Genomic DNA, 25,113 nt, shown 5'->3' with positions numbered 1-25,113 from the left:
AACATTAGCGGTAGCAGTATAATTTTGCATCTTTAGCGAATATATCTGAAGGTATGTGGCTCACTATGTCCGTGATGTCAAACCAGATTCTCACTACGTTTCATCTGGCAGTTGTTCTTTACATTGTGTGAAAATTTCAGGATAAATGGGCCAACAGAAATCCTTCAAAATTACTTTGGGTGAAATCTTTTTACAATAACAATTAAGCGTTTTTTTTGTTTGTTTGTTTTTTCCTGTTCAGTAAAGTTGCCATTTAGAGATGCATTTACATGTTCTGATTTATTTTGAAAGCATAGAAAGGATGTATTGTGCTTAATATGACCAAGGACATGAACCGACAAGATTAAAAAAATAATGTATATTCAAAATATCTATATTGTCTCTATGCTACTTCTTAAGGACCTAAGTAGGTTGACCTCAACCTATTTAAGAACATGAAGCTCAAACATGGAGCCTTGTCCTATACATTAATTAATTAGGACATATCTGGGTGATTGTAATTTAGGTCAAGTGTACAGAATGTCATCTTTCCAGTCGAGGGCTGTGTATTTGCAAACAGCTGAAGCGGAATCTAATTTTTTAAATGATGCTGATCCGACTGGAGAGAGGAAGGGCTGGGTTTGTGGGAGCGAGTGAATGAGTGTGCAGGCAAGCGCAGTAGTGGTCAGACTGTCTCTCCTTGTGCTGCTCTGTCATGTGGGTCCTGGTCATGAGGTGCGAGACAGAATTCGGGAAGCCCGGTAATGACCCCAATGACTCGCACTGACAGCTGTCGCTGTAGTTGGATGTCCGAGCGCCATGAGAACGTGACTTAGGCCCTTGCTTATGGTTCAGTTGGCTCCACTGTAATGTGGTGTAATAAGGGATGTGCCAACATGAAAATTGACTGCTACCTACATTTTTGATGTAAATATGTTGGTGTTGCTGTTGGTGCTGCTGCAGATACATTTATTAAATGGGATCGGAACCAAAATAGGGACGAAGTTATGGAAAAATGTTAGATTTATGTCTGGGGTTATGAATGAATTAAGATGAAGACATTGGTAAAGTAACACTCTGGATGATGCATGTGTCAGACTCCAGAAGATCAGTCAAGTAGATGTTCCAGTTTCTTCCTATTTCTTTGGATCTGCCAGCACCAGTATCATTTTAGTATCCTTGTATGGCCCAAAGTGTGATGATGCACAAATTATACAGTAAAATATCTATATCTATGTATATAATATAAAGGCAGTACATTTCCAGTGCAGACGTGAAGAGTTCAAGCTCAGTACCTGGTGAAGGCTAAATTAACACGCACAAGCTAAAGAGACTTTTCTTATGTCCCATTTAAATTTGAATACCCAATAGCATAAGTATTGCTGTATAGAGTAAGCATGATTTGAATGTATATGAGATATTGTAGGCATGCAATCTGTCGTTATTAGGGATGTCTAATATTAGAAATTGTCGATCATACATGGTCCTCTAAACATCATTGCCGGACATTATAGCCCACTGCTGACGTTCTCAGAAGGTAAATAAAGGAGTTGAGGTTCTGCAGTGTGGAGCTACTTTACAGTGGAACATGAAAACAGACCATAATATCTGACCCTTTATAAAACTCTCACTGAAACGCTCTGTTTTACCAGCGGGAGAACCGCAGAACTGTGTACCAGACTGTGTACCACTACACACTCACTCAGACACACACAGGAAGTGATTAGACTGCAGTGTTGTAAAGGAGCTGGGAGCTGATTGGTCAGGGAGGAGAGTCAGACTGGATTAAACACTATAAAACAGTCATTTTAAGAAAAGTCTCGACTAAACTAAATCAGTCAGTCAGTCCAGAATGTCTGATTATAGAAACTGATAACAAAAATGAAGGGATTCAGATCAGAAGCACAAAGATTGGATCTGTATTGGCTGAAGCTCAGCATAAGAGACTTGGTCTGATCGGGTAGCAAATGCCTAGTTGTTGATATTATTATGATGATGATGATGATTACAGCGATTGTGTATTGGGAATTGTATCTCGACTCAAAACACCTAATATTATCCTCCGTCCTGTAGCACCCATGCTCCTCAGCTCTTTAAGTGCCTCTCAGAGATTAAGGTACCAGACCTCAGGTCTGCACTGTCCAGCAGCCGTCAGTTCTCTGTTCTCTGATTTAAATGATTGTGTGTGGGAAATGCACTCTGCAGCTGAAAGAGGCCGAGCTTACTTAGAAGTGCTGTCAGTGCTATTGAAGCTGTGTATAAATCTCAGATCTTCCACAGAAGGGAGTTGCAAGCACGTCCTTTTTTATACTGCAGTCGCTCCCTGTGTGAGAGAGGCTGAATCATGATAATGAAATTGAATGGGCATTTGGAGCGATCCTGAGAGAGATCAAGGCCACTAGATTGTTTCACCAGTTGTAAATTAGCTTGGAGAATGCTCACATCCACCTAGCATTGGAAGGGCTTCATTCTGCAGGAGATTGTTACTAGGGATGCACTGACCCATCTCATGAATTTTACGCAATGGCCGATACCAATCCAATAACATCGTTGAATTAATAAACCATATAACTGACCGTCCGGGAGAGCCTTAAGGTATCAGGATTGACGTAATCATTTCTTTACTAACTTTGTAAAACAAACTATAACAAATGAACAGGGATAGAAAATGAACCGACTTTCTGTTTCTTGGTCACTAAAATTAATTACTACGTACTAATTAATACTATTATCGACTATCGGTCCGGATACTAACAAAATCGAATAATTGGTCTGATCCAAAGGGCCGACTCAGTTCACGGAACCCGGTTCACGGTATTCTAGGCTTCATAATCCAGGATCAGAGTAACCTACAGACATCACACACACACATTCACATCATAGCAAACAGCAAGACTACCCCCACCTAACCAGTACGATGCCCTCGACCTGTCTTCAACCATCAGCGAGTAATCCAGCTCGTCCTCCATATAAGAAGAACCGAGAAGGGAGGAGCTGCTAGCTCCTCTTTAGTCTCACAGACTTCGTATTTCAGAGCCCAGACGACACTGTGAGCCGAGGTCCAGCACAGTTATTAATTTTAGTGACCGATAAACAGAAAGTTGGTTCATCATCTCTGTTCATTTGTTATAGTTCGTTTTACAAAGTTAGTAAAGGAATGATTACGTCAATCCTGATGCTTTAGGGTTCTCCCAGACGGCCAGGTATATGGTTTATTAATTCAACAGTGTTATCGGCTGGGTATCGGGTATCGGTTCATGTATCGGTTTCTATATCTACCAGTATAAGTGGTTCTGGAAGTCTGATAGATAATGTGCGATAGTTAATAATCATTTATCCATCTGGAGGGTTTTCTCACTGCACTACACTCTTTAAAATAAAGGTGCTTTAATAGTTCTTTGAGCGATGCCATAGGAGGACCTGTCTTTGCCTCCAAGAAGAACCATGTTTGTTACACACATATGGGAGTGTGCAGAACCTTTTAAAAGACTCATCACGTGATGTTAAGGTTTAATACAGTTTTAAGGTTGTTTACACCCACACATCTCTACTATAGTTACTATAGTTCTTTATGGAACCATAAGGGGTTCTTCTATGGCATCACTCAAAGAACTTAATAAAGCACCTTTTTGCACCTGAATATATGCATTACTATGTGAATTTGTTTCAGAATGCCAAAAAATGTATTGGTATCTGTATCCGTTACTTTGAGGCTTTGTGGGTTTTAAGTGGTTATTTCGGTTTTGGTGTGTGTGCCTGTGTTCTAGTTCTGTCATGTGGCAAAGAAATGACTTGACTGCTGTAAGGTAGATGCAGAAAATGGAGGAGGATAAGGTGGGGAAAGACTTTCTTATGAAGCTTTGCCTGAAGGTACATCGACCTGCTGTCTACATTGAAGGTTACATTGAGCTCACTTCCACCATTAACCACCATCATTACTTAAATTATTCTTACCGTTCTCTATTATGATTATATTAGTTATGCCGTGACTAGATCAGAACACCAGAGCAAAGAGAAAAGTCTTATGTGATGGTACAGTGATTATTATTATTTATTTTATTTTTATTTTATTTTATTTATTTATTTTTAATCATCAATGATTTTTAAGCATTTCTGACCAGAGGACCGAGAAAACAGCCCTCTGTTTTCTTTTTGATTTGCTCACCAGGGGTGTCTGTACTTTGTTTTATTGATTTCTTGTCCTATTACAGAATTCCTGTAAAGCTGCTTTGTGATGTCTGCTGTAAAAACACAATACAAATACATACATTCGATTTGATTTATTATCACTCACACACAAACCCTGTATCTACATTTTTTTTGACGTTTTTTTACTTGACATGATAGGAATCTGGCCATTGTTCTTTACGGTGTCTCAGAAATACATGGTGAATGGACCAATAGAAATGCTCCAAAATTATTTGAAATGGGTTTTTTCTTCCATTGGCTTCCTTTGAAAGTTCAGAAGGCTTTTTTCCCTATACCTGTAAGGTTGATGTTTTGAAGATTAATGTTTTTAGTGTCAAAGTAACTGTATATGACTTGTAATAAGTAATAATCAGTGTCTTTTTTTTATCTTTCCAGAACCATAAACCATCAGTTTGATCTAGCAGTGTAAAATGTATTTTCATAGTGTATGTGGTACGCTCCATGTATTTGCTATAGTGTACAGTGCTAGCATTGGGGTACTTGCTACCAAACTGATACCAGTAGTCTATAGGGGTGTAAGAAAATTCTGATATTGAAATATTGTGATATATTTTTGAACAACTCAATCGATTCTCAAAAACACTGTCCTTATTTTAATGAATAGGTTTGGTTTTTAAGGAATATGTTGGTGACACAGTGGTTCAGTTTGCGTTGTGTTTAAACCCTGATGACTAGATTGCACTGTTGTTATTGCACCAAAAGTGAACTTCTTACTCCGATTTTATGGAAATGGTGTTTATATATATATATATATATATATATATATATATATATATATATATATACATACACTTTGGCAGTTTTTCTATTGTTTTCGGAATTTGAAACACGTTCCTGAACATTTGCAGTAGGTTTTATGTTTTAAATCAAGAAGAAATGTATTCAATCATCATTACCATCCAGTAATCATGTTGTGGTGGGTTGCACGGTCACTCCTCCAGTCATGTTTAATAAGGTGACAATAAATACTCTGCTATTTATTTAGGCTACCATATTCCTAAAACCATGCTGTGTGCTAAGCTCGAGATATCATGTGCAGTAGACCATAGTCTGATCATGCCCCCAAGCAATCAGTGTTTGATGATTGTGTCATAAAAGGAAGTGATTTTTGCAGGAGCTGCTTTTACATGCTTGCCTGTATCGCAAGGAAATGTCTTATGTGCTCCACTACAGGCTGCAAACAAAGGATGTTTGCGTGGTTTGGTAGTACTTTGCTCTAGATTTAATAAATCCTGATATCTTAAATACTGATATCTTAGATTACATATCTTAGATTACATATTTTAAGCTACAGTTTACACTGTATGGACAAAAGTATTAAGACACCTGCTTGTTTATTGTTTCTTCTAAAATAAAGGGTATTCAAGTTTAGCCTGATTTTGCTGGATTTTGCTGGATCCTACTAGATTTTGGAGGAGCAGTACTCTGAAGATTTGATTCAACAAGAAGAGTTGGTCCATTATTTTAGAGAACAATGCTGGGGGGCTTTATACCCCTCTAGTCCACGCCTTGCTCCAGAGAGTCCCATTCTATTGGCAGTACATCTCTACAGGGACTAGACAACCGGTGTGTGATCTGTGACTGCAATGAATGCAATGAATGCTTAGTTTAGGGCCCAACTGATGAGTTTCTTAGTAGTATTGGTGGAGACATGTGGATTAACAAGGTTTCATTATAAATAAATTAAGGAATTATAAATATATGAAATAAATGAATATACCCCACATTATTCCACCAGTGTGTACTGTGTTCTTTTACACTGTTAAACAGTGTTGACCTATGCAAGCAAATGTCTAATCATGCAGCTATGCAGGAATGAAATGAATATTGTGTGGGTGGGTAGTTGGGTGGGCGTGTGTCAGAGGAGGAAGGAACAAGTGTGCATGTACTTTTGCACCGTGCAGAAGATTAGCAGCTGTAGCTGCAAACCTCACCCTGTCAGTGCTCCCACAAATAACCATGCCCAGAAGCAGAGCTGGAGCAGTGCTGTGTTGGAGCTGAGAATGGCTTGCAGGACTGTTGAGTGACATCATGAGTAAAAGAAGTAATACACACTAAAGCCTGTGTAGTTGCACTGATCCTCTAGCATGGTTATCTCCCAGTGATTGGTCTCACCTGTCACACAGGCATTTTCGGCTAATAATAACCATATGCTCCGCTCTCAGGATCGACATCGTTCATAAGTGGGTCTTGCATAGAAGGCAGGCGGAGACACTTTAGAGGCCTGGAGTACATATTTCTTTTGGGCAGTTGGCACAGAGGCATTTTGAGGCTGTGCAGATGCGCTCTACAGCCGTGCTGAAACAACAGAGGATGGGCTGTGTTGTGCTTCTAGCAGGGTAACGGGTGAAGGCTGGTGGGACAGAGAGCAGCTGCCAGGCTACTGAACTTTAGTAGGGGGTTTAATGCTTGTCTTCGGTGCTTAACTGTACAGCTTCCTGCTTAGAAGCTTAATAATTTAGTTATTTAAACTTCTAATGCACTGCACATACACTGTGTGGACAAAAGTATTGGGACATCTGCTTATTAATTGTTTCTTCTGAAATCAAGGGTATTAAAAAAAAAAAAAAAGTTGATTCTGCTTTTGTTGTGAGTTGTGAGTGACTGTCTCTACTGTCCAGGGAAGATGGCTTTCTGCTAGATTTTGGAAGAGCATTGCTGTGAGGATTTGGTACATTTAGCAGCAAGAGTGTTGATGAGGTCAGGATGTTGGATGATAATCACCCCAACTCATCCCAGGCGTACTGGATGGAGCACTAACCATCATTCCAGAGAACACTGATCCACAGATCTACTGCTCCACAGCTCAATTCTGGGTGCTTCATACCCCTATACCCCACGCCTGGCATTAGAGTCCCTATTGGCAATACCTTTCTACAGGGACTAGACAAGCTGTTTGTGTGCATTTTCACATGTGTGTCAGCAATGGGTGTAACTAACTGTATATGTTTATTAGAAGAGAAGACTACAGTCAAATAGGTCAAAAACTGATTCAGTGTTGGATATTTTATTGATTAAGTTCTAGATTTCACAGACATCTGATCACATACATCACAGGTGGGATTGATTAGCCAGTGGTTGCAATGTAGAAAGACGTGTAGATGAGCTCTACCCCTCTCACTGATGGTGGTTTCCACAAAAGGCTCAAAGAGACATCTATGTTTATTTCACAATTTCACACAATTGCTGCTAAAATTGATGCCGTTTAGAAAATGTTACACTCTTAGGTCTAATACTTGGTGTTAAAACGCTTGTTAAAGAATTTTTTGGTCCCAGTCTCTGCTAGTCAGTTACGTCCTGTTAAATTCTTTTATGTCCTGTTTGATGAGGTCATGGCAAATGAATGTGAGCATATCAATAGGCATTGTTTTTGCATTTGACAGTAGCATGAACCACTGCTCTTTAGAAAGGGTGGTCTGCGTTTGGGGTGGTTTTTGTGTGTTTTGACTTTAGTTTTTCTTCTCTTTTTTTTTCTAAAACTGACGTAGAACATTTAGATTTCTGTGGACTGTCTGTTGGAGCTCAGCCTATCCCTAGGGCCCAAGCACTGTGTGCCATCATGGAGGCAGTAGAACAGAAATTAATGGGCTGTGTTTTTAGAAAGGCCTTGAAGTATGATGGATATAATAGATGTGTCTTAAAATAAGATTTTGGACATGTTGCCATTTTGACAGTGTATAGTAAGCAACCAATTTTTGTCAATTTTTGTCAATTTTTTGTTGGATGTGGTTTGTGTTTGTTGTTGAATCAGTTATCAAATCAAACATTGAGCATTTTCCCCTTGGTTTGTTTTTGATGTGTGGCTCTAAACTAATCAAGTGGGAATATTCTCTTTGCTTATTGGTCAGACCTGTCTGGGGCCAGAGCAAGAAAGTACAGGAAGAAGGTCCTGTGTCCTGGACTAGTGTGGATTTCTGTGCAGTTTAACATGCACAATGCACAGAGAGCAATGGCAGACATGACATCTGTTCATAGCTGCAGTAATTATCTGGCCAATATACCAGGTTAAACCACGCCTGCAGAATGCCGTTTAGCTCAGGCTTGCAGAGTACACCTGACAGTTGGGTCAGATTGAGGTCAGCTCACATTCTCACCGCACTTCGTTTAGGACTGGGCCGAGACCACCTCTTCTCAAGGGGTTCGATGTGGTCGTTTTGGTCTGCTTTGGAGTTTGAGTACTGTCTTTACACCTGCCCAAACAAACGAACCGGAGTCCGATTTAACCAGCATAAAAAGTGCTGGGGTGAAAAAGTGCTTAAGAACGTTGAAATCAATTGGGGGTGTTGGTGGACCCCACTGCCGGGGGCTGGTTTCTGAAGAGATGTACTAATAACTGATCTGTTTATGGGCTGTATTGTCGGTTACACTGTTATCAAGTGGCATTATGAAATAACAGTCATTTTAACAAAGTTGGATCGTTGATGACTGGCTATTTGAAGGGGGATTGGTTTGTTATATGGTTATATGATGTTTTCTGTGTACATAACATCAGTACACCTTGCTTTATTGCTTGTATGGGGGTGGGTTTAGAGTTTCATCACTGGGTTCACTTAGGATGGTCCTAATAGGTCAAAGTCGCTGCAGCGTTTGTTTGGCAAAGGTGGTGCCACAGTTACAAGCTGTGACCAGAGACTACAGTTATTTCTCTCGCTCTCTCTCTCTCTTTCGCTCTCACTCTTGTTAATCTCACACAGAGCAAAGAACACACAAAAAAAAAATCCTCTGCCCTTTAGACGTTCTGTACCTGAAGTAAAGCTTTTGCTGTTTCTAAGGGATGTAGGGACAAAAACACTGAGACTGTTTCTAGGTGTTATGTTTAGTATGATGGGCAGACTGAAAGGCATATTATAAGAGACTGTGGAGAAGAAAGTAACACGATCCTAATCTAAGAATAGACTCTTCTCTGGCTGTATCTTTCTTTGGTCAGTGTCAGAACGACGGCATTGTCCGTGAGAAACTGGCTTGCTTCGCTGCAGCCGGGTTCTGCCTCTAGCCAGTTTTTAACATACCGGCTCTGTCAGTCCTCCCCTGTGTCTGCCACCCAGTATTCCTCCCTCGGCACCCCAAGACGAAGTTCACCCTGACACTTCCTGCAGGGGGGCCGATTCTCTCCCAGCTATTTCTGCAATGTGACGGGAGACATTGTTGTTCCGCTTATTATACAGTGTGAGAGCTTTGCGTGGCATGGCCTGATTTTAAACGACAAGCCGAGCCTGGGGTCATTGGAACTGAAGCTGGGCATATTTTTCCCCAGTGCTCGCTCTCGCTGCTCTGCTCTGCCGGCTGTGCTGTTCCTGCACATGCTTCACTGGCTTCCATGTGCTCTCTCGGATCTGCACGCTCCAGATTGGGCCAACAAAGATGGCCATCTCTGATAGTAGTCATTAGGACTGCTTTTGAATATCGGCTGCGCGGGAGGCAGAAATAAACTGACTGTAATTGCACTTCATTAATGGTCGTTAAAGGCTATACCAAGACTGGGTTTCTTTTTGAAAAGACAGAAGTAGAACAGCCCAAACCAGGGCTTTTGTTATTATCTAGCAAACGTTAGGTTTGAAAAAAGGCCGGGGTAATATGGACCCTCTCCATATCCAGAGATTAGCTTTCCCCAGTGGTCTCCTCCAGTTTGCCAGTACTGTTTATATAGGTCATTGTATTCATGTGTTGCTGTGCAGAGCCATCCAGTTCTCCTCGACAGACGGCACAGCCCTGAGTCAGAGCTCCGAATGCGTGTTTACTCAGTACTCCCAACCCTTTCTCACCGTGTGATGATCTGTTTGTGTTCAGGTCCACTGAGCAAAGTACAACTGATGACATGGACCAACTTTTTTTTTTTTTTTTTTTTTTTTTTTTTTTTTTTTTTTTGGGTGAACAGGAGCTCAGTTCCTGGGTCCTAGTGTCCATTTGTGCTTGTTACTGATTTTATCGGTCTACAGTTGTTTTTAAATAAATATATCCATCCCACATGTCCTGATATTGATAATGCACTTAGTGTATCCAATATTGGAAAATAAATGATATGGCAATGACAGTGCTGAACTAATGCAGCCCTAATATCAAGTCTGGCAAAATGCAGCTTATTTGTGTCTTTTGGATGTCGATTGGTGATCAAGCACGGTCATGCATGATTATTAGTTAATTCTAACATAATAACTGCTTAATAAAGGCTCTAATTATGTCATTTTTCTTCCCCATATGCGCAACCACTCTGTGTTTGAATGTCTGGAGCAGAAGTCAACCCAAGGTAATATATCTTTAGAAACTCTTTAAACATGAAAAGAAGTGAACTATAATTTGCTATAAACTAATATAAACTATATTATAAACTATTTTTAGAACATTTTGAAAATAATAAACTTGATGTGATGTGAATGTAAAACCTATGTACCTATGGTTTCTAGGTTTTTGCCTATGACTACTGTTTTTGGTCCATGGATGAATCAGAAAAGGATAAATTTGCAGGTGAGCTGAGGCTTCTGTATTAATTTTTTTGTCAGTGTCATTCTTTTAAGCCCCTGGGAACCTAAATCAGAGTTTTCTTTTTAATTAAGCTAATCTGGCTCCTCAGGACCCCCGGTGTAACTGTACAAAGTATGTCTTATGAAGATCTTCTAAAGTCTAATAAATGTCTGGAATGCTATATTTCATCAGTATTGCTCTCCTCTTGGTTTAGAATGTGGGTCAGGTTTACGTCAGCATACCCCTGACCAATCACAAGGCTAACATGGCTCCACCCTCTCACAGTCTGAGCAACCTGGAGACCTAAAGCTATACGTAAACCTAAAGCTGCCCCACGTGCCCAGTTATGCCACACGTCCGGCCCTGTTTCCTCTCTGCCTCATTGTGGAATTTAGTGGCTGGGTGCCAGGACAGACTGGAGGTCCTGATGCAGCACCGCAGCCGGGGAGATCCGCTGCCAGTCACCCACTCATACTCCGGCCTCCCGGCACAGCCCATAGTCAGCTGTGGAAGCGTAGAAGCAGAGAGGCGGCAAGCTGCTAAACCTCAATACGTCCTAAAGAACTGTGGAATCACAACCGCAATTCAAAGTAAAAAAACATGCACCAATTTTGGTCACCAGTGCTGGAGGGCTGTCAATCACGCACAGTTATTAGAATATTAAGACCACACCCACAGCGTTCTCAGAGAGGTCTGATTTGTGGATTTTGCTGATGAGCCAGTCCCTGTTGACAAGTGTGTGTTTAGAAAGCAGAATCTTAGTTTTGTAGATTATAATCGAGTTTTCACGGAAAGCAAATCCAACAACTTTCCAAGAATGTGACTTTTAATGTTTGTTCTATAAACAAAGCTTTGTTGATGGTCTCCTCTGTTCTCCTGGTACACTTACTGATTCTTAAGGCGACCTGTTTTTGACCTTCTGTAACCTTCCTCGCAGGTCAAGACGTGGTGTTTCAGTGCCTTGGGGAAAGTCTTTTGCACAATGCCTTCCAGGGTTACAACGCCTGCATCTTTGCATATGGACAGACTGGTGAGACAGGCTTTCTGTAAAGCATATAGTCCATTATGCAGTTACATAACCAATACATAACCCATTACTGTGCCGTTAGGCCAGACCATGTTATTAATTATTTATTTTAATGGCTGTTTTGTAAACAGCTTGAAAGCGTATGATGCTGTGCGCTTACGGCAGAGTGGTGATACTGTTTTTGTTTCTGTAGGCTCGGGAAAGTCGTATACCATGATGGGTTCAGTGGACCAGCCAGGCCTAATCCCCCGCCTCTGTAGCTCATTGTTTGAGCGCACAGTGCAGCAGCAGAGAGATGAGGAGAACTTCACTGTGGAAGTCTCCTACATGGAGATCTACAATGAGAAAGTTCGAGACCTCCTGGACCCTAAAGGGTGAGTAACAGTACACAGAAATCACGGGTAATTTCGGAGGTGGTCTGTACAGCCTGTGGTGTGTTGAGCAGTTTTGATGGGTCTGGGCTAATGTGCCAGTCAATTAATAAAAGCTGTTATGGCTAAGATGTTATTGGTTAGCATGAGAACATATAACCATTAAAATGTAAGATTTATGAAATGGCCATTTGGCTAAATCTGATACATTGATATGAAAATACAGTTTTTGATTAGTGTGAATAATTTTAGTTAGATAAACAAACAATGTAAAGTAATTATAGTAAATTATTTTCCAAGACCTTGCTCTAGACCTGTGAATGCTTCATTAGTTCATTAGATCCATTGTTGAAGTTTGTGACAGAGCTTTCGTTTTTCTATAGGAATCGGCAGGCTCTGAGAGTGCGGGAACACAAAGTGCTGGGACCGTACGTGGATGGACTCTCTCGGCTTGCTGTAGCTAGCTATAAGGTAATTTCATAAGATGTAAGGTGATTCTAATAATAGTGAGTTAATTCAGCCTTTATATAGGAGGAAATATCTCTGTGTGATGTGTAGATTAGTATGCCATATATATATCTGCCACACCCCACAAATACACAATGTTCAAATGTTTGTGGACACCCCTTCTAATGAATATATTCAGCTACTTTAAATGCACGCAAGCAGCTTGTCTAGTCCCTGAAGAGAAATACTGCCAATAGAATAGGACTCTTTGGAGCAGATTAACATATAAGCCTATTGGCCCCAAGTCCCCTAATGCTTAGGCATTCCATCCAATACTTTTGGGATGAGTTGGGGATGAAGTGGTGTGGTAATCATCAAATCCTGACCTCACTAACACTCTTGTTGCTGAATGCAATCATGTCCTCCCTGTAATACTCCAAGATGTTGTAAAAAACCTTCCCGGGACAGTCGAGACAGTTCTGCCCGAATTGGATCCCTACATTCCCTAGTTTTGCGCTATGTGGAAAGCGACTATTTTACTAGGTACGGGTAGAAAACCAAGTTAAATCTGCCACTTCCTCATCATCAACAGCCATGTGTGTATTTCTCCATACACACACAAACTGAATTCTGAACTGTTCTTATCATGGAATATCGTTAATGGGGAAAAAATAGCTTAGCAACCCAAGTTAAACTACATAGATAAATATCCAGTGGCTTTTAACTATTGTTAACTCCTATTCTCAAAAAACGTTGCTCCATTGTGTTTCACTGCCTGTTGTTTAGTAACAAAGAGACTCGCAATACATTTACATAAACATTCAATTACTGTAGTGAGCTATGCTGTTCACCAGAAATTACCGGTGCATTGTGGGAGATTGTAGTGCCCACCAGAGTCTGGCTTAAATTCCACTTTAGGATTTGCAGATTTAGAGAAAAAAGGATGACTAATTCAATAATGCCCTAGGATGTTCTGTGAGAGTTTATAAAGACATTGTGAATATATGTAGATGTACTGCAGGTGAAATTCATTTTCGTGGAATGGGGAGGTGATGGTTATACTTCACAATTCTCTCACCAGCAGTGGAGATAATGGATCTGAAACATAATTGACTGTGGGACTGACAATTGCGTGTGATGAATGTACTTTTCATCGCGACATTGCAATGCAAATTAGTCATTTGCATGCTCTCTTACGCACATTTGTATGAGAGCCAATTGGATTGGCTGCAGAGTGGGTTTAACTATGCTGTATTGCTACAGCGTCTGAAAATAATGTTGTGTAGAAATCATACATTACAGAATATATATATATATATATTAGTCCTTTATATATTAGTCCTATTTATATTTATGGATATAAATATCCAAAATGTAATCCATCCTTCATGTCAGAATAATGAAAAGCATAACAAAACTGATGGGAAGAACAATCAGTGTCCAAATGTTTGTGGACACCCCTTCTAATGAAAACATTCAACTACTTTAAGTTTTACCCATTGCTGACACAAATGTGCAAATACGCGCACACACCCACACAGCTTGTCTAGTCCCTGTAGAGAAGTATTCAATGGAATAGGACTCTCTGGATGTTTTGGCACCATGCCTAATGCCAGGCGTGGGCTCGGGAGGGGGGGGGATCCCCACCCCCAGCATTGAGCTGTAGAGCAGTGGAACTGTGTTCTCTGAAGTGATGGTGCGCCATGCAGTCCTGACCTTGCTGACGCTCCCGTCGCTGAATGCAATCAAATCCTGGAGCAGTGCTCCAAAAGCTTTCTCTGGACAGTAGGGACTGTTCCCGCAACAAAAGCAGAATCAGCTCTTTTTAATAGCCTTGATTTTAGAAGACACCATGAAGGAGCAGGTGTCCAATACTTTTGTCCATATCGTGTAGGTCATGTGTGTAAAATTGAGAAGTCATCTCTCTCCCTCCCCCTCTCTGTTTTCCTGAAGGACATTGAGTCATTGATGTCTGAGGGGAATAAATCTCGCACAGTGGCTGCCACCAACATGAATGAGGAGAGCAGTCGCTCCCATGCGGTCTTCAACATCATCCTCACACATACACTCAAAGACCTGCAGTCTGGGGTAAGGTTCAGCCCAGATGATCTCATCGTTGTATTGCTGTTTGACTTTCTGCTTATCAGCAGCTCTGCATGCAAATTGTTGTAACCCTGTTCGTTCCTTTACGCACTTCTGTAATGTTTTGCGTGTTATTGGAATAATAATAATAATAATAATAATAATATCTGATGGGCCAGTTCATTCTAAATCCAGTGCTTGAGGCCTTCTCGTATCATCTCCATCTCTCTGTCTGTAAAGATGAGAGTTGAAAAAGCAGGAAAATCGATTAATAAGTTATGTGTTTTCCTGACTCGGGTGTCCGCTTATCTCTGTCCCGTGTGCTTTTGTCACTGCGTCCATCTGCTCTGTCTTTTTTGTTACAGTCACCTGATTCAGCTCGCTTCCCTTCCCGATCAATAATTCAGCAGTGACTGAGCCGTACCTCTTGCTCAACAGGTGCACTGCACTCAAATGCAGATGTGGCTCTAAATATAGCAGCAGCGTCCTTCAAACAGATTCAGAAATGCAGGCTGAGCATCTCTCCTAACTGCACACATCCTGTTACCCTGCTGTGTGTGTGTACAGTCATGTGAAAATATAAGGACACCCAATAAATTATTATTATTTTTTTGTAAGAAATGCAATTTTATTATTACTTATGTTATTATTTAAACCTCAGACATTTAGTCTGGTCTGCTTTTGATTGTTGAAGTGAGTGGTGAAGAAGGTCCAAAGAGCTCTTTCAGGCCTTCAGAAAAAAGGTTAGCCGTTCAGAGGAGTGTGGGAAGGGGTTTAAAACAAGCTCTCTGTTCGGAATTGGGAATCAGCCACGCCACTGTCCAGAATTGGGGCAAACTTCAGGTTTGCAGTAGAACACCTAGACACCGTGTACCAGTTACACTGTAGTACCAGTTGAAAACCCACTTGCATGAGATTTTCTTATGCAAATGAGACTCTGCCATTGCTGAACTTTTTAGAATAGGTGTGACACTCTGATAATGAATAGTAAGGTAGTAAAGTTACTGTCAGTTGGGTATATATATTTTTAAAAACTTTGTAGGTTTATAAATGTATTTATTTATTTAATACACATTAATATATTTACATTTGGGAAGCATCAACTAGTCCAAAAGTTCCTTGGAATAAAAACATAGTAATTACTGAACATAATCTACATCAATTAAAATTCCTGTTTTGGAGATACAGCAGTGACGACATGAGGCTTTAACTCTCTCCATACAAATGCACTCTTTGTTGTTCCCCTCACTGTGATCTTGGGCCCCTCATCTCCCTCCCCCAGTTCACCCCCTTGCATCCTACCACCGCTGAGCAGCACTCTATTTCGGATGGTAAAGTGAGTAATGGGGTTTATAGTAAAGGCTGAGCTAGTCTGGCTGTTCTTCATACTGCAGCAGTGTGCTGGACTGAGGAGAACAATGGATACTTGTGTCCTGGTTGGCATGGCCTCGTTTGCCTTTGTTCATGCTCTGTTTGACAGTTTAGCACAGTTTGGGCAGCGTAGTCATTCATACACAAATATTCAACCTACCCCTCTATTTTGGGGAGGAAGGATGCAGGGGAAAGCCTGACGGGCATGAAAATGCGTAAATAGTGAAGGTTGCATGAAGGTGAGGATTGTTTTTCCATTTTAATCAAAGCACCCTGCAGCCTTGGATGATTGAGTGTGAGTTAATCCTCTCTCCCTTACACTGTCTCTCTCGCTCTCTCTCTTTCTGTCTCTGTCTCTCTCTGTGCAGACCAGTGGGGAGAAGGTGAGTAAGCTGAGTTTAGTGGATCTGGCTGGAAGTGAGAGAGCAGCTAAGACTGGTGCAGCTGGCGAGAGACTGAAGGAAGGCAGCAACATTAACAAGTACATAACCATTACACTCACTCTCTCTCTCTCTGTCTCTCTCTCTCTGTCTCTCTCTCTCTGTCTCTCTCTCTCTCTCTCTCAGCACAACGTCGTACTTAAGCTTTAATGTGGTGTTTTCTCCATGATGCATTCATCTATTTTTACCCTGTTTTCTTCTCAAGCGGGTTTACAGTTTCGATGCTGGTCTAAGTGTTTGAGTAATGGTGCAATTTTGCAGTCAGGAGTGGTTTTGGTGTTCATTTTGGCTGCTCTTTTCCTTGGCTGAGAGGCAGCTCAGTTTTCGGGAAAATGGGCCATGTGAAAGTGGTAAATTTTTAGGCATAGTTTGTACCAATGTTGATCCATTGGGTGGTTAATAAATCCAGCAAAGAGGTTGGCTGTGTGTGTGTGTGTGTGTGTGTGTGTGTGTGTGTGTGTGTGTGTGTGTGTGTGTGTGTGTGTGTGTGTGTAGAAAAAGAAAGGAGGATTTTGTGTGGTCCAAGAGGAATCCTGTACAGCCTCTGTGTTTGACACTCTCTCTCTCTTTCTGGCACTCCGGGCAGGTCTCTAACCACTTTGGGGCTGGTGATCTCTGCATTGGCTGACCAGGGGGCAGGGAAGAACAAGAGCAAGTTTGTGCCCTACCGAGACTCTGTGCTCACATGGCTACTCAAGGTAACGCCAATGGATCTGCCACATCAACACAAGGAAAATTTCCACAGGGATTTCCATTTTCCTCTTAGTCATCCTTGCCTACTTGTTTGGCCTCGCCCTCTCTCACTCTTTTTCTCTTTACCTCTTTGTTACACACACACACACACACACACACACACACACACAATTACAGTCACAAATAGAAACTAGAAAGATTAAACAGAAAGATTTAATGATGTATAAATTACACTGTGCACTCTGGAAAAAAACGACCCGTCCCAGTTGTGTTCTGTTCACTAATCTGCTTACCTCCTGTCCTCTGACTACAGGACAGTTTAGGAGGGAACAGCCGCACTGCCATGGTGGCCACGGTGAGTCCGGCAGCTGATAACTATGATGAGACCCTGTCCACGCTACGCTATGCCGACCGAGCGAAAAGCATTGTCAATCACGCCGTGGTGAACGAGGACCCCAACGCAAGGATCATCCGAGAGCTGAGGGAGGAGGTGGAGAAGCTACGAGACCAGCTCACACAAGCAGAGGTACACCCAAGCATGCCTCAGCAGGCAGTAGAGGTTTACAAATGGTACTGGCACTGGTGCGTTAATTTGATATTATTCATCTGCAGTGGAATGTTGTAATGGATTATAATTGATTAGAATAACATTTCAGTAAAGCATGTGCAATTTTTCTGGCCAGTAATAAAGGATTACGTTTAGAAAATTCAAATAAGAAAGATTGGTGATTGGAGTTTCTCCAGCTATATTTAGGCAGTAGTCAGTGTATTTTTAAAACCTGAATTTAACCAAAAAAAAAAGAGTAGATTTGTGGGTTTGCCCCACTAGCAGTCATTTTCAACATTTTAGACCAGGAGTTTATTAGATGTCGATGTAGATGTATTACCTGCGGGCTGATGCTGAGACAAATTGGTTAGTGTGTTTCTTTGTCTTCTTCAGTCTATGAAGGCTCCAGAGCTGAAAGACAGGCTGGAGGAGTCTGAGAAATTAATCCAGGAGATGACTGTCACCTGGGAGGAGAAGCTGAGGAAGACTGAAGAGATTGCACAGGTAATCAATACCACATGATGGTTCCTGTTTTGATGGAAAAGTCAGTCACAGCCCAATTGGAGTGGATGTCACACTGTATGATGGTGTGAAAAGATGATTTTACATAGCAGTATTCATACTGTTGTGCTTTGTTAAGTTGAAATGAACTGAAATCCTGAAACAGTTCTTTCTCCCTTGTTCAGGAGAGGCAAAAGCAGTTGGAGAGTCTGGGCATCTCTTTGCAATCGTCAGGGATCCGTGTGGGAGAGGACAAATGTTTCCTAGTCAACCTCAATGCTGACCCAGCCCTCAATGAGCTTCTGGTTTACTACTTAAAGGTGTGCTGTTGGCAGCAAAGCCTTATTCTTTAGACAGCCTACTTAAAAAAAAATAAAAATACATGTATGTGTATATATATATGTGTGTGTGTGTGTATGTGTGTGTGTGTGTGTGTGTATATATATATATATATATATATATATATAAAGAATAAAGGCATTTATGTGTGCATCAAGAACAGCTTTAAGCCACTGTATATACACTGATTATATTGAACAAATGTCTCCCAGAGTAGTTTGTGCAGTTGTAAACTTCTGCTAAGTCGGGTGAGATGGTTTTGCAGGAGCATACCAAGGTGGGCTCAGCAGATTCCCAAGACATTCAGTTGTGTGGAATGGGCATCCAGGCGGAGCATTGCGTGATCAACATAACTCCAGAGGGAGCGGTGTTCCTCAACCCATACAGGAACTCTAGGTAATTCAAGATTCAGTCAGTACACAGCCTCATTATTGCAGTCATTATATATTCCTTTGCTCGGTCAAACTTTTGGTTCTTTTTTTTTTTCTTTCTTTCTTTTTTTTCTAACTTTTAACTATGGAGTTTTTTTGGGTCAAGAATCAGAATAACTGTACAGAAGAAATAAGATATTTAACCAGATGTTTCTGTACTTAAAGTAGACCGGTTGTGCAGTTGTGGAAATACATCTCTGCTGTCCTGAAAAGTTTTTTCTTTTGTTTTTTCTTTTCATAATGTAAATCTGGCAATTGTTCATTTACAACTTGTCAAAAAATAATCAAGAAATAATGAATGGACCAATGGAAATGCTCCAAAATGAATTGAAATAAAATCGTTTGCATTCCATTGAAAGTTGCCGTTTTGGAAATTCAAGGTTCTATCATGACCATGATGATCTTAATCTGTATATATGTATGTATGTATGTATATATATATGTGTGTGTGTGTGTGTGTGTGTGTGTGTGTGTTAAATTTGAAAATGTAAAAAGTTTTGTGGTGGTCTCGTTGCAGGACATGTGTAAATGGATCTCCTGTCACAAGCCAGCTGCAGCTTCACCATGGTGACCGTATTCTGTGGGGCAACAACCACTTCTTCAGGTCAGTTTCATCACCCGTGAGGGAAGGCTTGCAGCAGGAACTTTAGGAGCCAAGTTTAAGATCTGATTTGTTCATTTTTCATTTTTGCTCATCTTTGCTCAGTATGAAGTTTTGTCTTTTTGGCCCTGCTATCCGACCCCCAGGATAAACCTACCAAAGCGACGCACACGGCCTGCGACCGAAGATGAAGAGGGCGAAGGGGGAAATATGAAGAACAGTAACAGCAGCGAACAGCTGGACGCAGATGGCGACACAGCCAGTGAAGTTTCCAGCGAGGTCAGCTTCAGCTATGAGTTTGCACAGACCGAGGTCATGATGAAGGCTCTGGGGAGCAATGGTGAGTTCAGAGAAAGGAATGGTCATGATTGCCTTGTAAACAATGTGCCAAGTTCAGACTGATTAGTTCAGTGACAGTATGTTGCAAATGATGGCATGATGTACACCAGTTTCTCTCCTTGTCCTTCTGTAGACCCCATGCAGGCAGTGCTGCAAAGTCTGGAGCGTCAGCACGAGGAGGAGAAAAAATCTGCTCTGGAGCGGCAGCGGCAGATGTACGAGCAGGAGCTGCAGCAGCTGCGCAGGCGGCTGACTCCGGAAAGGCAAAGCACTCAAACCCTGCCTTCCCAGCAGCAGTACCGCAGCATGGAAAGACTCAGTGTGGGTGGAGTGTCCTCTTCTTCCAGTGCCCAAAATCGCCTGCGTCAGTGGAGCGAGGAGAGGTTAGAGCACACCTCAGTGGAAGTGTACAATACTAATACAATATAAATTTGTTGTTGTTATTTATTATGTATAAGGGTCAGTGCACTTTAATTAACGTAAGTTAACCCAGCGTAGTTGTGCCAATGTAATAAAATAAAAGGAAAATAAGACTGTAGCACAACCCAGGCTAATTAGGGATACAAGGCAACCGTTTCCATGTAGGCGTGTCAGCATAGTGATAGTTACACCATGAAAACCTCTTTTATTCACAGCGTAATTACTCTTCTATTAATTACATTATAAAACTGATTTTAAAAGGCATTTCTTTTTCATTTAATGTCCTACTTTTTATTTTACATTATTAGTAGGACAATTTTAGAGCTTGTCTGGGTTTGAGTGGTATAGTTTGTGGTGTGTAGATGCTAGAGATGCACCAGATTCGGTCGGTTTTCAGTGTGATCGGCCATGACCAGTCAGGCTGGTAACCCTTGTACACCGCACGAGGGCGCTGGTGGCACAAACACACCCACACGCTGCTGTGACCGAATAACTCCTTGTAGACCCTTCTCGCTATCACTGCCATGTCCCAGTCAGTGTTATCGAACTTTCACCTGCCCTTTTTGACAGACTGTTCACCAGTTTTCAACCTCTCTCCCAAATCTTCATTGGTGGACTTCATTTAACATATGTGAAAGTTCCTCCAACACAGATGCATTAAAACATTTGAACTTTGTGTGACCCTGCACATCTGCCTCAGCGCACTGTTTACCACTGCACAGAGCTCAGTGGCGGAGCCTATTGGTCTGATCTGTGAGGAATTGGGTGACGAGTTTATGTTTAACACCACTTCACATCTCTGAATGGACAAACTAAAGAAACTCACACTGATTGTGATTCACTCTGGTGAAGAAAAGAAATCTGTTTTATTTATCTGGTTTATTTCAGCACAGTTCTTCCCAAGTCCATGTAAACATTAGCAACATTAGCGAGTTCAGCATTTTAAATTACAGATAGGAGAAAATCTGGCTCATCGTTCAGCCCTGCGTTCACTCTTGGTCTCGTTAAAAATGACACATGACAAGCAGAGTTTTTTAGCTGGAGTGGAACATGTTTAAACTGGATAACACACACACAGTGTTATGGGTGAATTTAGGAAAGGGAAGTAGCCTTAGCCATTGTTTACAGCACGACCGGAAGCCGCTTAGCACTACGTCAGCATTAATGTGTTGCATGCTTCAGATAGAGGGGCATTCTGAGGGATATAAAAGCAGCATCTAAGGGTAAAGAAGCATGTGGACTGGGGCGGTAGAGCTATGTGACAAGATTTTACATGCAGAATGTTTCTTGTAAGCAATGTCCTTCCTGCTTCTCCAAAGTTATATTACTAGCACTAGAGTACTGAGCCCAAATTAGCATTGATGGAGACACTGGTCTCCCTATTCCCCCGCACATGGAGCAACACAGTGATTTCAAAACTGATATTTTAAGATAAGGTCAAAATGCTACATAATGTAATAAATCTGCTTTATTTTAATAAATTTGACGTGATCTCTACCTTTTTTCAGAGAGGCCGTGCTAACGCGCAGTTTGCGGAAGCTGCGGGAGCAGATCGTAAAGTCCAATCTACTGGTACAAGAGGCAAACTTCATCGCTGAGGAACTGGACAAGAAAACCGAGTACAGAGTCACTCTCCAAATTCCTGCGGCCAACCTCAATGCCAACAGGAAGGTAACCTCCATCCTCCTCATCCTTGCAGAACGTACAAGGGCTTATGCTTCCAGACATCCCTGGATTAAACACAGTGATGTTTGTTGTTTTTGTGTGTAGAGGGATGCTGTGCTGAGCGAACCTGCGATTCAGGTGAGGCGAAAAGGCAAAGGCAAGCAGATCTGGGCGCTGGAGAAGATGGACAACAGATTAGTAGACATGAGGGAGCTCTACCAGGAGTGGAAGGACTATGACGAAGATAATCCTGTGAGTGCTATAAATCACGCAGTGCAGCTAGTCTTACTAACCCTTACCAATGTGGCGAGGGACCTAATTAAAACCCTTGTTGTCTTGTACCTTACAGGTGATGCGCTCATACTTCAAGAGAGCAGACCCCTTCTTTGATGAGCAAGTCAATCATAGCCTGATAGGAGTGGCTAATGTCTTCCTGTCGTGTCTCTTCTATGACGTGAAGCTGCAGTATGCTGTGCCTATCATCAATCAGAAAGGAGAGGTATGTTGAAACCTGTACCTTTTTTATTGGCTTGGGTGAAGGTGTGCAATCTCAGATGCGAGGGATTGAGGGTCAGACTGTTCTTGAGGTGTTAGACAGGTGTTACACTGGCCTCGTGTTTGTGCCAGGTGGCAGGGAGACTGCACGTGGAGGTGGTACGTGTTGCTGGAGGTTTTGAAGATGGCATGGCTGGAGGAGATGATAGTGACAGCAGCCCTGAGGGAGAGAATCAAGAACGCAAGCTGGTCTGTATGGTAAGTAGAGGTGTGAGAAATATTGATATTATGCAATATTATGTTTTGCAGTGCTGGATCAATTCTCAAAAACCCTCTGTTTAAACACTGTCCACTGGGCAGCAGTGTTGCAGCAGTCGCAGATTTTCTTTTACTCAGATTTTATATTATGATGGTGGTATTGTTTTTTTTTTTTTTTAATGCTATTACAATATCATATATTCAGGTTAATGCCAATGCATGGTGAGCGTTATTGTGAGCAGTCCCTTTTGATATCTGCGCTTACTTGCCATTGTATTAGACATGTCTACTGCTGAGCTTCCATGCTGCTACCATGTCACTATCACAGCTTGAGTAATATCTGGCATGCTGTAGTATTTTGTGGTAGCGGATAAACCGTGCAGCAACAGATGGGCTACAGTTAGTAGTTCAGGAAATCTGCCTGTATGGTAGGAATACCTAATAAACTCTATGTTTCTCCGGTCATACATTTTGTTCTATATATTTCATCAGATGCTGCTTTATTTGAGTTTCCCCCAACAATAGATATATCTCTATCCCTCTGTAATAGATTAAGATCCTGCAGGCTACAGGTCTTCCCCAGTACCTGTCCAACTTTGTCTTCTGCCAGTACTCTTTCTGGGACCAGGCGGAACCCATCATTGTCGCTCCAGAGGTGGATCCCTCTGCCTCTTCACCCAGCAGCAAAGACCCTCACTGCATGGTGGTGTTTGACAGCTGTAAGGTAAGAACCAGTAACCTGTGAGGTGCCAATGCAGTTCAATCCCATGTCAGGATTCCATTTAAAGCTAAAGTGACTAAACTCTGCTTTGAATTGATTGCTATCAGTACCTACTATTTGCATGAATTTGACTGTGTGACCAATAAAAATGCCAACAGTAGTATAGAAGCAGTAGAAGCAGTATTCAAATTATCCTGTGAGGCTTTAAACAATAGTTATGTGGTTTTCCCAGCTTCACTGTAATTTAAGAGGTCATGCCAAAGAAGGGGAATTAACACACATGTCTGTGTATGTTGTAGGAGCTTGCAGTGGCTGTGACAGAGGATTTTATTGAGTATCTAACAGAGGGCGCAGTGGCCATTGAAGTGTATGGCCACAGGCAGTCTGATCCAGGCAGGAACCCTGCCCTTTGGGACCTCAGTATCATTCAGGCAAAGACTCGTACACTGCGTGACAGGTGAGTAAAAAAGAAAACCACATAAATCATCACAAACGTAATGCTAGTTTCCACTAAGCAGGCTGGGCTGTGCTAACGTTGCGCTGGCAACATTGGACAAGTACAGTGCCTGTGATGTGCTAATGCCATACTAGCAATATTGGATGATTCCGGCAGCTGGACAGGCCTGTACTAACTCTGCTCTAGCAATGTTGGATGAGTATGGCGGCCGTGACGCTGCACTAACCATGCTGAGAAAACCAGGACTCAGCCTGGTTCAGTGTTCAGTCCCGAACCGTGTTGGTGTGGTTGGTGTGGCGTAACAGATAACACCACTACCTGCCAGTAAGCTACCACACCATGTGGGAGACTGGGGTTCGATTCCCAGTCTGGGTGACTATGCTGCGCTACACCAATAAGAGTTCTTGGGCAAGACTCCTAACACTACATTGGCCCTCCTCTGTAATACGAGTAACCTTGTAAGTCGCTCTGGATAAGAGCGTCAGCTAAATGCCATGAATGTAAATGTAAATGAAAAGCCACGGGAATTGTCACCTCACGTGCTGAGAACCGTTTGACTCTGCAATTGAAAAGCGGTCCTTGTCTGTAACTGTACCTGTGCTTCTTTCACACTTTTTTTTACCCAGGTGGAGTGAGGTGACGAGGAAGCTGGAAATGTGGGTGCAGATTCTGGAGCTGAATGAGAATGGAGAGTACATGCCAGTGGAGGTGGTGCCAGCGCGAGATGTTCGCACAGGAGGTGTCTTCCAGCTCAGACAGGTGATTTTAACTGTTCCTAGTTTCAAAGTGTGCACCCTTGAGAATCATATATTCAGGTATGAATAATACAGCATTTGAAATTAATCTCTGAGGTTGTGTATGTATGTATGTACTTGTGTGCTGCAGGGTCAGTCTCGGCGAGTGCAGGTGGATGTGCGCTCGGTACAGGACTCCGGCACCATGCCTCTGATAGCTGAGATTATCCTGGGAGTGTCCATTGGGTGTGTGGAGATCAGACAGGCTCGTCCAGCTAAAGCCAACGACTCTCAGGAGGTAGTAGACAACACTTTGCAGTTTTTCGCAGTTTAAGAAAATGTGTGCTGCATGTTTATAATGGCCTAATGAAATGCTTTGTTGTTTTGTAGCCGGAAGCTGATGAAATGGACAGCTATCAGGTACGTTTGCAGTAATGTGCTGGTAAAAACTCCACAGAAAGACTATATTTTGACATGCAGACAATTTATGCACTCCATCTACTTACACAGGACTAATTATACACATT

At 41.9% G+C, this 25,113-nt stretch overlaps 1 protein-coding gene across 3 annotated transcripts in view; it reads left to right on the top strand.

Moving 5' to 3' along the window:
- The window catches only part of kif13ba (kinesin family member 13Ba), a 53,047-nt gene that overhangs the window by 12,571 nt on the left and 15,363 nt on the right, over positions 1–25,113 (top strand). For 2 of the 3 annotated variants that reach the window (XM_072689047.1, XM_072689044.1), the window contains exons 3-26: positions 10,417–10,432; positions 10,590–10,650; positions 11,585–11,677; positions 11,868–12,048; positions 12,429–12,516; positions 14,446–14,580; positions 16,314–16,426; positions 16,972–17,083; positions 17,392–17,604; positions 18,019–18,129; positions 18,312–18,446; positions 18,731–18,861; positions 19,414–19,500; positions 19,644–19,837; positions 19,970–20,219; positions 21,765–21,927; positions 22,027–22,173; positions 22,271–22,420; positions 22,549–22,674; positions 23,225–23,398; positions 23,695–23,852; positions 24,479–24,611; positions 24,738–24,884; positions 24,977–25,006. In XM_072689047.1, the coding sequence (XP_072545148.1) occupies positions 10,417–10,432; positions 10,590–10,650; positions 11,585–11,677; positions 11,868–12,048; positions 12,429–12,516; positions 14,446–14,580; positions 16,314–16,426; positions 16,972–17,083; positions 17,392–17,604; positions 18,019–18,129; positions 18,312–18,446; positions 18,731–18,861; positions 19,414–19,500; positions 19,644–19,837; positions 19,970–20,219; positions 21,765–21,927; positions 22,027–22,173; positions 22,271–22,420; positions 22,549–22,674; positions 23,225–23,398; positions 23,695–23,852; positions 24,479–24,611; positions 24,738–24,884; positions 24,977–25,006 (3,148 nt within the window). The remainder of the gene's footprint in view (positions 1–10,416; positions 10,433–10,589; positions 10,651–11,584; positions 11,678–11,867; positions 12,049–12,428; positions 12,517–14,445; positions 14,581–16,313; positions 16,427–16,971; positions 17,084–17,391; positions 17,605–18,018; positions 18,130–18,311; positions 18,447–18,730; positions 18,862–19,413; positions 19,501–19,643; positions 19,838–19,969; positions 20,220–21,764; positions 21,928–22,026; positions 22,174–22,270; positions 22,421–22,548; positions 22,675–23,224; positions 23,399–23,694; positions 23,853–24,478; positions 24,612–24,737; positions 24,885–24,976; positions 25,007–25,113) is intronic. The other variant, XM_072689045.1, reaches the window with a different exon arrangement.

Source organism: Salminus brasiliensis, chromosome 10, assembly GCF_030463535.1.
Source record: "Salminus brasiliensis chromosome 10, fSalBra1.hap2, whole genome shotgun sequence".
Lineage (NCBI taxonomy): Eukaryota > Metazoa > Chordata > Actinopteri > Characiformes > Bryconidae > Salminus > Salminus brasiliensis.
The sequence above is the reverse complement of the archived record's forward strand: the minus strand, read 5'-3'. Positions and strand labels throughout refer to the sequence as shown.